At 42.1% G+C, this 12,268-nt stretch overlaps 1 protein-coding gene across 1 annotated transcript in view; it reads right to left on the bottom strand.

Moving 5' to 3' along the window:
* The window catches only part of Sol1 (CUB domain-containing protein Sol1), an 802,928-nt gene extending 793,691 nt beyond the window's left edge, over positions 1–9,237 (bottom strand). Inside the window, exon 1 of the mRNA XM_078176633.1 lies at positions 9,200–9,237. Within this exon, the coding sequence (XP_078032759.1) occupies positions 9,200–9,202 (3 nt within the window). The 5' untranslated portion in view covers positions 9,203–9,237. The remainder of the gene's footprint in view (positions 1–9,199) is intronic.
* Between the last annotated feature and the right edge of the window lie 3,031 nt (positions 9,238–12,268).

Here is a 12,268-nt window from a genome sequence, read left to right as displayed (position 1 = left end):
CACTTACAGAATAATTGAATAATATTAATTTTATTGTAATCATTTCATACGTGTCACATCACTTCTGCAACATTTTTTACAATAATTCTCTTTGCCTTTCTCTTCCTTGCCCACGCTTTGCTCCATTGTTACCGCAATTCTGTATTATACAACAAAGAGTCCATCCCGTCAAACGAATAAATATCACTAACAAAGAAGTAATAAATCGATGAAAATTTATTTCATTTTTCAATATCGTTTCTCGTGTATATCGCGCAACACGATAACGTTTGTTTCGCCGTAAACCGAGCAGAGCCGATTATTTTTGTAAATGTGACAAACAAAAACGTGAAATAATAAATAAAGCAATCGTTGTTTCGCAATTTCCTAAAAGCTTGAAGCACGCCGTACAAATAAAATGTCACGGATTTCGTTGTAAACGCGGCGGCCATTATAAAGAAGAACGACCGCGCCGAGAAATATTGTTAACGGATTTTATTTAGCGGCGATGTCAACCGGACGTACCACGGAATAACAACTGCGACGGCACGAGGCTTGTCCTCCACTTGCCGCACACATGCTTGGCGGAATTAAGCAAACAAAGCTGTGCAGTTCCGGTTTGATTACATTACATTTCGCGCAGCACTTTCTGTTTCGGGAATTGAGAGATCCGAAGGGAGAACTTATTCTGCACTGTAAATACGCGCCGATGGTTATATACAGTCGCCGCGGTTAAACGCGCCGAAAGTGCTGAAGAATTTTTGCTGGTCGTCAAGCAAACCCGTGTCAATTTACTTTGATATCTCATATTCGCGGCTCGAAATATATACAGTCAGTCCCATAAGTATTCGTACCCTCATGGCTTATAAGAGAAATTTGTTGAAATCAAGGGACGCGTGTAAGATTTTGCAATAAACTTTTTATTACAAATGAACACAAGTATAAAGTTTATTTATAGCAAATTGTAACAAAATTGATTAACTAATAACAAAAATATATTGATTTTACTCCTCGTAATACGTAATAACAGTTCACGAAAGTATTCGTGCCAGTGTAGATTTTGTCAAAAAATCGTATGTTAGAGTAGCTTTTTTACTTTATATTAATTTTCTAGTATTTAGTGAGTCCACCTTTATGTCTTATTATATCGTTTAATCAATTTGGCTACTTTTTACCAGTTTTAATGCGATATTTGGTTCAATACTATTCCAAACTTCCAAAATTTTGTTTTTTACCATTTGTTTATTGAAAATTTCATGCTCGTGTAGTCTTTTATCTATATCCGCCCATAAATTTTCTATAGGATTTGTGTCTGGACTCTGAGGAGGTGTATGTAAAAAAGTTCTCCAAAGTTTTCCTCTTCCATCACATTCAAAAATATTAAATAAGATAATAAAAAGTTTATTGCAAAATTTTACATGCACCCGCCGATTTCAACAGATTTCTCTTATAAGCGACGAGGGTTCGAATACTTATGGGACTGACTGTATACCTTCACACAAGCGCGCGCGCGCGCGCTAGTCGCGGGGCAACGCTTGAAGATAAATCGCGTTTGTAAACTAATAGCATCAAAGCGGGTTTTTACTTTGTTAATCGCTGCTCGCGTGCCGGCTGAAGCTCTGAAATATCGGATTAATTATTCCCACGTGTTTGAATTTTTTAATTACGAGCCGTCAATATTGCCGGCGCGAACTAACAATTCGGGCGGTTCGCTTTCCGCGCGTTCGTAAAATTAATTAACACCTTGCTTCGCACGCGCGTTTCCGCTTGTTTAAATTCCCTGCGGTGCGTTTCGCTTCGCCGTAAGGAAACCGTGCGACTGACGGGATTAATGAATCAAATGTTTTAGTAGATGCGATTCGAGGTTTTTCGTTAATGTGTAAATTTGTTCAGTATCGAAAGTCGCAGGTCTGACTGAATATTGTCTGTTTGTTACTATAAAGAAATTCAAGGAAAAACTGAAGATATTGCATATTTTGTCGGTGCATATTTTCAACGTCTTTATTGTGATTGTCAGTAGATTGCGGGTTTAATGCATTTTTGACAAAACTGACTAAATCAAAGACAAAATTCAGAGAGACATTAAGAGAGTCTGAGAATATTTTTATAACGTATATTTTACTAAAACGATTAAAAGGGCGAAGACATTTTCATTTGACTTGAATTTCATATAGTCAATATAGGCAGTTCTGATTTTGCATAGATGTTTTTCAAACATACTCAAAAACTGTCGTGTCTATATCGTGAACATAAGCATAATTAAATATATAATTTCTTTCCAGCTAAAAATCTCAACGATAATATCAAATAAATAATCTTTAACAAATAACTGTCTTGTTCTCTTTCGAAATGTTAAAGTCTTTTCCTTTCACAAAAAGCGTTTTCTACAAATCTAGCTGTTTGCTTCATTCAACGTAACGTAATGCAACATATTTAATGTAATATATCATCTGGTTTGCACGCTGCGTTCGCACGTATTACGTTGTTAAACATTTTTCTGCGCTACATCTGCTTGTGAGCCTATACGAATCCCCGCGAGATTCCAGGCGCCGCGTAAAAGAATAAAAGAATTAGAAGACGCGAACGCATCTCGCGGGAAACGATTTCTCGGCACTATGAAACTGCCATATACGCTGAAATTGTCGATGAACGTGCAGAAGCGAGAATTGATTGAAACGTAGACGTAAAAGGCGCAGTTGGCTCGCACGCAACAGCTAAAATTTCGCGGGGGTTGGATGTTTAGTGTCCGCGATAGAATCGAATCCACGGATAGATCAAACCAGCCCCGGTGCGCGTAGATCAAGCGGCCGTCGGTGCATCGGGGATCGATTCTGTATGCATGCCTCAAACGCTTGTAAGCGCGTGCATTTACGATCATTGCACGTGTTGCAACACGGAAGTACGAATGCACGGCGGTATACGTTTTCTTGGCAATCCGAATGGCTCCTACAGTGCAGAAGAAGTCATAAACCTCGGCCTGTGTGTACCGCCGCGCGCGCCCGGTTTCCCGAACGCTCGATAAATAAACCTGCCACGGCAGCGTAAATTTCGGTTCACGCTAAGTTATAGGGGCGCAACGAGTATATCGTTCGAACTTTAAAATCAGCTGGAAACTGTTCGCCGGGAGGCACGCGAAAGCGAAACGTTCGACGATGCGCCCCCCTGCCTCCCTCCCCCTCCCCTGCGCTCCGGCTTTCCATTTTTAATAACTCCGTCGGACGTTCTCTGCTCCATTACTCCGCTCAGACGAGAAACGTTATATTTTCACTTTCGACGAATAATTTTTCAATATTTATCGACCTGCTCCGGGGGGAGGGGTGGAACCGCCTGGAATTCGACTTGTCTGACCAGTCCCCGGTTTTTCCACTTCCGCCGCAGATGCCATTGTCGATATTTTCCATCCGAGTTGTATTATTTTACCGGATTTTCAGCCGAGGGGCCGAGTATTATTTCACCGAATTTTTGCTCGAGCCACTTACACCGAATTTTTCGGTGTACCCAAACTCTCGAACACCTTAATACGGCTCGGCTTCTACCACGGATTCGACGAAAAAGATACGGCCGTGGCCGCACGGTAATAGACGTTTTCCATTTACACAGCGGATTTTTACGCGGCTATGGCACTTGCGAATAATAGGATAGAAGGTCGCGCGTCGATGAAAATATGTGGCATCGTTCATTTATTTTCAACGTTCTGTGTTCCGGTAGTTTTCCTATGAATAAGTTTCAAAATTAGGTACTTCGAATTTTTACCTATTTATGGCACCTAACAAAAATGCGCATACTTAAAAAAATTGATAACATTCGTATTTTATTTTCAATGTTCTTTACACTAATTTTTTTTAAATAACCTTGAAAATTAGAAACTTTATTTAACCTGTCGATTTCTATACTATTATGGCGTTTACACTAAGCTAAAAGGAAATATATATAGTAGACAAAATAAATAGTGCCATTCCTTATTTTATTTTCGATGGAAGAACGTTCTTAACACTAATTTTCATTAAATAAAATTGAAAATGAGAAACATCGTTCAAACTACGGATTTTTATAAAATTATGGCAAATGTATTAAGATAGAAAGAAACGTGTAAACTATTGAAAATTAATATTGTCAATCCTTATTTTATTTCCAAGAAGAAAATATTCTCTATACTAATTTTTATGAAATAAGTTAAAACATATGAAACATTATTATGACACGTGCATTAGGATAAGAAGATATCAATAAAAATAACATCATCATTATCAGTAAGAAAATGTTCTCCCTTCCAGCTTTCAGAAAATTGTGACTACGAAAAAGACGGCCACGTCGAGGGGTTAATAATCCTGTTTAATTGCTGCATCGTAACCTCGGTTATCCGGTCGCATAATAGAACAGTTGCTCAGCCCCGACGCCACGTTTCATCTTTATTAATTTTCACGGAGAACCGTTTCGCGCAACGGCTGCCTTGGATAGAGCGAATTAGACACGCGAGACATATTTGGACAATAGAGAAATTCGTGAATTGAAGGACCGGACTATACAATCAGTGTTCCACCGCATTATCCGAATCCTGCAATTTCGCGCGACGCGGAGCGACCATTACGAGAATTTCATTTCCTAGTACTTTTAATATCCGAACACATCGGTGCCAAATAAGTGACTCTCTGCCGGGGGTTTCGCGTAGAAAGCCGTTCAACGTGAAACCGATATTAAACCGTAATTCCGACAACTTTAACGGCGTTCTATATAATTTCGGTCGGCCATGGTAAATTGCGGAGAGAGGCCGGGTGGAGTTAATTAAACGTTGAGTTGAAAAATAACGGTGACACGGGAAATCAATTCCGCGGAGTCGGTGCGGGAACAATTGAAAAACTCCGCGGGAATGAGTTCTCGCATGCTTGTAAATGCAGTTTTGACACGGGGCGGTTGCCAAAGCGAACGGGGTGGTAACTCTCGTCATGTGCTTCGGCAACGCAAGCCACACGCGTTTACGCGGCCGTGTACGGTAACGCGGCCGCGCGCCGGCGGTGGTCGTTTTCAGCGGCCGTTGCACAACGGTCGGCGACCCCCCTTCCTCCTCCCCCTTCCCCATCATCGCCGAATAAATCATTGCCCGTGAAAAATATCCGCGATTCGCGCCGTTACGGGAGCGACGGCACCCTCGTCGCGTAGGGCGAACGGAGCTTCTGAATCGAAAGACGCGACGAGATCGCAAACTGTTGCCGGACCGCGCGCGGCGTTATTGGAACTTTTCGAAAATCATTTTTCACGCCTACCGGCGCGCGGCGCAGCCGTGATAAATCTTCGGGGTGTGTACCGCGATCGGGCGAACGGTGAAAAATCGATGAACTTTCTAATTAGTTCTCGACCGGGCGGCAGTTAATCATTGATCTGATCGCCTTTAATTGCGGATGCCTGTTCGCCGCGACGAACTTTATTATGGACGGGCGATGTATCGTCCTACGGTGCCGTCTTGTTCCTACGGATAAATTATTGTCGGCGTTAATTATTGCGCGTTCGATTGAATTAAGCGAGCCCGCCGCACGGAATTTACATGCTCCTTCCGGATCGAATTGATGCTTGTCCAACTTGTTCCACGCGTTTACTTAATCTGCCTTTAACGGCTATTTATAGTAGGTGTTCGAGCGTCTAGGTGGTACGAGCGAGGAAAGGGTGATCTACGTGAGAAGATAAAATATAAATAATAGAATTCTCTCACTTCAGGCTTCATCCTCAAGAACAACAACTCTGAATAATCAACGATGATTTATGTGAATGGATCTCGATAAAAGTCACATTTCATTTATATGATATAATTAATATTGACGCGATGCAGTGTATTACTCATTTCTGTCTATGGATTTAGGGTGGATTTAAATGGAAATAAGAGATGCGGAAATGGAAAAATTGTTGACAATGATGAATATTCAAAGTCGATTTACAAGGCAAAGAAGCTCGAATTCAAAACATTTTTACGTATAATCGCCCTGTCTCTTCGTCGAACTTATCATCTGTTGCTTTCTAAGTACCTGAGAAAGGGAGAATCTTTTAACCCTTTGCACTCGGAGCCATTTTAACTGTAAATCTGAATTAATTTTTCTGGTTCGTGGTATTTCCATTCTATTTAACAAAATCAATTTTTATGCATACAAAATTTATTCTTGTGACTCCTGCCAACAGTTTTGCTACCTGACAGTATTTTAAATCTAAACCTTATTGTTACAAAAATTATTTTGGAACGTAATGGAATAATTTTAGAGTGCAAAGGGTTAACGTTTTCTTGCATTTTTTATTTAACGTGAACCATAAATGCATAGAGATTCTAACTGGTATAACTATCACCTAGTTATACCAATTTCATCGTTATACGAATAATTAATTTTATCGAACTATTGTAACGCACGCCGTAACGTGCGACAGGTGTGCTTGTTACCGTAATGCCATGAACGTAAATGTCCCATCAATAAATTCCGAACAATTTCGCGAACGCTGAACGTAGCCACGTGTTAACAATCAACAAGTAACTCCGAACCGTACAATAACTAGTTCCTTCGGAATTTACTTCCGAACGTGCCGAGAAACGAAAGAGAAACTAGCGCGAATCGTAACACAGATCGCTAATACAAAACGTAATCGAATCGCTTTTGCGCGTCCGTTCGATGCTCTCCGGTGTTATCCGTCGGAAAAATCTGCCCCGTAAATACGTAAACAGCGAAGGGGTGGTTTAGACGGTGACATTCGCCGCGCGCTGTCCGCGCGATATAAAGGGACTCTCTGTTTTTCCTGCGAAAACAGCACACGGTCTGGCACGGTGACTGAATAACATTTCGACCGCCATCAGCAACACGTACTTAGCATAAAATTGGTATATTCGCTAATGGAAATGTATGCGGTACACGGGCTAATTACCGAGGCTCTTGCGCGGCCCGGGGTTTCGAATCATTCTTCCAATGAATAGTCAGGAGATAAACCGATTGACCAGTTAATATGATCGATTGAGATTATTCATCCGGACCCCGGCGCCGCGTCGTTCCCGGCCGCACAGCGGAATAATGCAGAGTCTAAAATCGTAAGCGCCGGTGTGTCTGACCTAGAGTAGACACATACTCAGGTATGTAAATTGCGCGGCCGCGACACGTGCCATTAATGGCTGATTGCCCTCCCTTTCTCTTCCACCGTTTCGTGCAAACAGCAAGCGAAGGCTTTCGACGAAAAAATCGGACGCATCCACGAGAGCTTTAAAACGTGCTCGTGTCCGCTATCGCAAATAAAATAACAGAAGGAAAAAAAAACAAGCCCCGTATCCTATTTTTATCGTGGCCAACGCGCGGTCCGGCCACTCTATAATCACACGAGTCGTTAAATTTTAGTACGGGCGGGGGGACATTAATCCCTCTAATTATTAATATTTCATGCCCGCGTTCCCGTTCGCGTGCAGACCGGGACGAGTAGTTGGCATCGAATACGTTCTTTCTAAAGGCTTAATTGAAACTGAGTTCTTCGCTTTCGTTTTCAGACCGCGAATATACTAAACGCGTACATTATTCGCGTCTCTTAAATTCGTATGAAATTTTGCTCATCTATCGTTAACATTTAAGTTAATTATTTCAACGCAACGGAATTTTCAACCCTCGAATGGCGGATCATTTTTACAACTGCACTATCCGACGATGTTTATAAAAATCTCAAGCTCCTTTTTTTAACAGTTTTTCGAAAATTTTTCTTGTACACTTATTAGTCTTTCTATTCCTAATGCATTTATTTCGTTTAATTACCCAGAAATGAGTCAATAAATCCACCACCTTGCGAAGGTTAAAAAAATGTCCACTTGACTTCACTTCGTTCAAACTGATAAAGGTTATGCTTCACAGTTCTTTGTTCACAGTTGTCGTAAATCACAGACACGTTTTTACGAGGACTTGTTTGATGAAATACTTTACCAACGCATGCGTAATAATAGAAATCGTACGACGTTGAATCCGATCTTCTCATTGTAATAAAACACATTGATCACTCGGTACGCCTAGCGCAAATAATTTAATTTATCAATCACAAGGGAGAACACGCGAAACAGACACGCCGCCAGTAAAGTCGGCGAACCTGGGAATTTCTACGTTTTGCAAGTGTCCGATCCGGATGCGTTCGTTATTTATACATCGGCTGTATCGTATCCGCGGCATCGCTGAAATTACATTTGTGCGGCACGAGCATTTCTTCCATAGTTAATTACCTTATTCCGCCGCATCAAATTGATTTATCCTCGCGCCCGCGGGAATTCAAAATAGAAATGAAGATAAATTATGATTTATGCTGGTATCTACTATAATAGGTAATTTGCATATCACTGCCAGTTTTGTTGCCACCGCGTGCCGCGGACCGAAAAAGAAAACGGACCTGGTCCGGACACGTTTGTTAAAATTTCAGCGGCGAGCCGCGTCGACCGGTGCGGGCGATCTAATTTTCGATGTAATTCATTAAACGTGACAAACGCGATTAGCTACCGGCTTCTAATTTGCAGCTTCGTGCATCGCGCACCGTCCACAGTCCCGGTGCCAACCGCGCCAAACGCGACAATCGAAAGCGAAGCGATTTCAATTTTTCCCCGGGTAACGTAACACCGTTATTACGCGGCCGTCCGCTCGGAAAAACAAGTTGCGTTCATTGCTTCGATCGAATACACCGCCGATCGAGTCATTAATCCTTTCCATTCGAAAATGGCCGGATAATTATAGAAAAACGCGCGTTTCGCCTCGTCGGGGATGTAAGAGAGAGAACAAGAACTATCATTACGTTCGTTGAACGTTGGGCGTGCGAACCGTGCAAGGGAAGGTAGAACATGGAAAGATATCACGCGATGCTCGTCGCAGGAGAATCGCACGTATTTCCAGCCGCGACGATGCCGGTGACGGGAAGAATAAACCATCGAGATCGCGATGTTGGCGAATTCGTCGCCGCACACGTGACTCTCTGGTTGTCAAGGCGGAATCGCGAGTCTCCGGAATGTTCCGGGCGAACGAAACCGCGCGCAGTTCCTCTGAAAACCCCGTTGGCCTTCGATCCGCAGCATCGCCGATAGATGTTCCTCGGGTGCAACCGCCGACCACCGGGATCTTCGAGGATATATTCGTCTCTGCGGTGGGCAGGAGCGTGTCGGACCATCGGCGATCGGGCCGATCTCCGGATCCCACCGAACCCATCAAAGGGAGCTCAGCGCGGCAGAAGCAGCGGCACTCACCATTACGTCGAGAATGCGGCGTTCCTCATGCTCCGACGTCCGATAAAAGCATACTTTTCCAGCCGGACGACGTCTCCGCTACGATCGCGACAGCCAGCACTTTGCACCAATTCATAGTCGACGCACTTCCACGAATTGGCCCTTTTTCCCGGGGGTCGCGAGCTAGAATAAAGGCCCGGCTGCCGACACGGGCGGGCTCGCCACTCACAAGGGCTCTTTTGCACACACTCAGATCACACCGAACAGGGCCACGCGGACCATTGGGGGATCGGAACCAAAAGTGGAACGAGACGCACCCTGCACTGATTTTCTTCTCTTTCTTTTTTTCTCGCTTTCCGTTTCGGTCGCACGTTGTGTTGCTCCGCTACACGGTTCCGGCGTGAGGGACTCGCTTGGCACGCGTTCGTCGCGCGGACTCCGCTAGCATAGCTCCGCGGGAGCCGGCGACATCCGGCACGGCGACACACCGCGATCCTCCAGGGGGATTCGCATCGGCAACAGGGGGAGGGGAGGTCGAACAGGGGAAACGTGATCTCGCGAACGGTGTCACGCGAAGAACAGGGGGTTCGTCGGAGACGACAGGGTGCGACGCGCACGACTCTCCAGCGGCAGTTGACGCGGCACTAGAGAAAATCGGAACCCGCTTGCCGCCACCGGACGCCGGATACCGGACGCCTGCGCTCTTCGGCATCGCCTGCACGAGCACGAGACACAAGCCACGAGATCCCCCCGTGCGGATCCCGCTGTCGGGTATTCCGTCCGTTCTAGCAGACCGAAGTACAGTCTCGTGAAATTCGGCGGAATAAAGAATGACCTTTTACCCGAAGCAACGTAAGCATCGGCGGAACAAACTGCAATTGTTTTGCCTTTCGCGATGCCTTTAAACAGTTGGAACTTGATTGTAGCGAGAAGAGGATGCATAGGGTAGTGGAAACAGTTACTACGAGGTGATTCTTTTGTCTCTGTTTCATTTTCGCGCATAATTAACTTTTTATTTGTCGAATAAGGCATATTAAATTTTTTTAGTAACCTTTTAGATACGGCTGAATTCTGCGTGTGGCTATTTCCCTGGACGGCAGGGTCTGACGTGAACAACGTATAATTGATATAACACTACAAAGTATGACGGGCAATTCCGTTTTGTACACGAGAACATTCAAATGAAGTATTTGCTGATTAAATCATAATTTTTTAAAAATATATATTACACATACTTTAACTATAACAATTCACTTTAATAACTAATAATATAATACACGAAAGCCACTATAGTGGCGCATCGTCCTGAAAAATGATATCCGCGAAAGCCACTATAGTGGCGCGTAGTATCCAAAAGGTTAAATGACAAACAGAATAAAAGAATAGAAATATTTAATATATTTTATTTAGTCTGTAAAAATTTAATTATTATATTAGTAGTTGGTGATCCTGCAATATCTGGACTACCCTCTACTCAGTTCGTGTTTTTCACAACTGAGATTTCTTCGACTGATTACTTTATCCCAGAGAAAATTTGTATAATAAAATAACCAATAATAAATAACAAATTTTTAATTATTGTGGTAGATAACTTAGTTTTCCAAAAAGAGTTTCCTTTATAAGATCTTTTATTTGCAATCAAATATACTGCCTGAAAAGCGTTTCATACGAGGTACGTTTACCTTCATACGAATAAAATAGTGAATTACGTACGTGCACCTATTATGAAACACAGTTTTCGCAACGTGTTCCCATATTTCATATTCGTTTTTTTTTCCGTAAAGTAGTTCCATAATTGGAACAATGAAAAAATTAATGTATAGAATACGGAACAGTATGGAACAACAGTGTTTGCTCGAGTGAATTTAATTCATTTTTTACATTCAGTTTCATGCGCTCTATCTAATTTTTATTATACTGGTTGTGCTACTGTTTTTAGCAGGAGTTTAAAAATTCTATTAATAGGCTTACCGGTGAATAAAGTGTAAAAATGTTATACTATAAATTAATAGTTACATCGTATATTTAAAAATGTTACTTTTCTGAGTAACATACGTTTGTATAATCAGTATATTAGACGCATATACTGTACAATTTCAAAAAAAAAACTCCAGCCCCCGCTTCAACCCTATGAAAAATGACAGTCCTATCGACGTAAACCACCGAATCCGGTTTTATCTTCTGCAACAAGCCCGCTACATTCATCTTCTTCATATGCTCAGACGTTAATGTGCTAAAGTTAGCGCGAAATTAGCTGGCCGGTCAAGGCCATTGAGAGATAAATCCTACCCCCTCGCAGAATACCCGGACTTAGAAGACCTGCCGCGAAATGTATGCGAAAGTTATTCTGAACTCTGACTGGCTAATTTAAATATCGTCCTGAATTAATCATCCCCTAATTACACATCAATTTAGATCATTAGCAAGAAGCCTTCTGGTTAATGATTTCCACGGTTGCGTTTCTTGCCGCCTAAATAGAGATTTTATGCGGAAAAGTGTCGGAACTTTTTATTCGGCGAGTTTCATGTCCGCGCCGTTTTCCATACGAATTCGAATCGAACGAAAATACCGAAAGAAAATTGGGGTGACAATGCGAAACGTAATTTAAAAAAGGAAGTTCGTACGATGGAAAATTCGACGGTGATAAAATGTTAATATTCTAATAAAACTTAATGTCGGATATTAGTATATTAATTTAACTTATTTGTAACTGCAGCTTAGTCACGAAAATTGTCTTTCATGAATTGGTATATTAATTATAGGAAAATATTAGAATAAAAAAATATTAGAATAGGAAAATATTCGTATAGAGCTCTCAGCACAGGTCTAACTTTCTCATACAGCAATATTAACCCTTTGTACTCGAAGCCATTTTAAGCTTAGATCCAAAATTGCTATTTTCACCAGTTTTAGTACAGTACTTAGTATAATTTATGCATGTGAAATTGAGTCTTGTAACTCGTAAAACTGCTACGCTTTCAACAGAAAGATCTTTAATAATGGCAACATTATTTTGTTAAGTACATAACAATTTTCATTAGCGCTTCGAAGACGTCACTCGAGTGCAAAGGGTTAATTGTCTGACTTTAG

Source organism: Augochlora pura, chromosome 3, assembly GCF_028453695.1.
Source record: "Augochlora pura isolate Apur16 chromosome 3, APUR_v2.2.1, whole genome shotgun sequence".
Classification (NCBI taxonomy): Eukaryota; Metazoa; Arthropoda; class Insecta; order Hymenoptera; family Halictidae; genus Augochlora; species Augochlora pura.
This window is presented reverse-complemented; position numbering and strand designations above follow the sequence as displayed.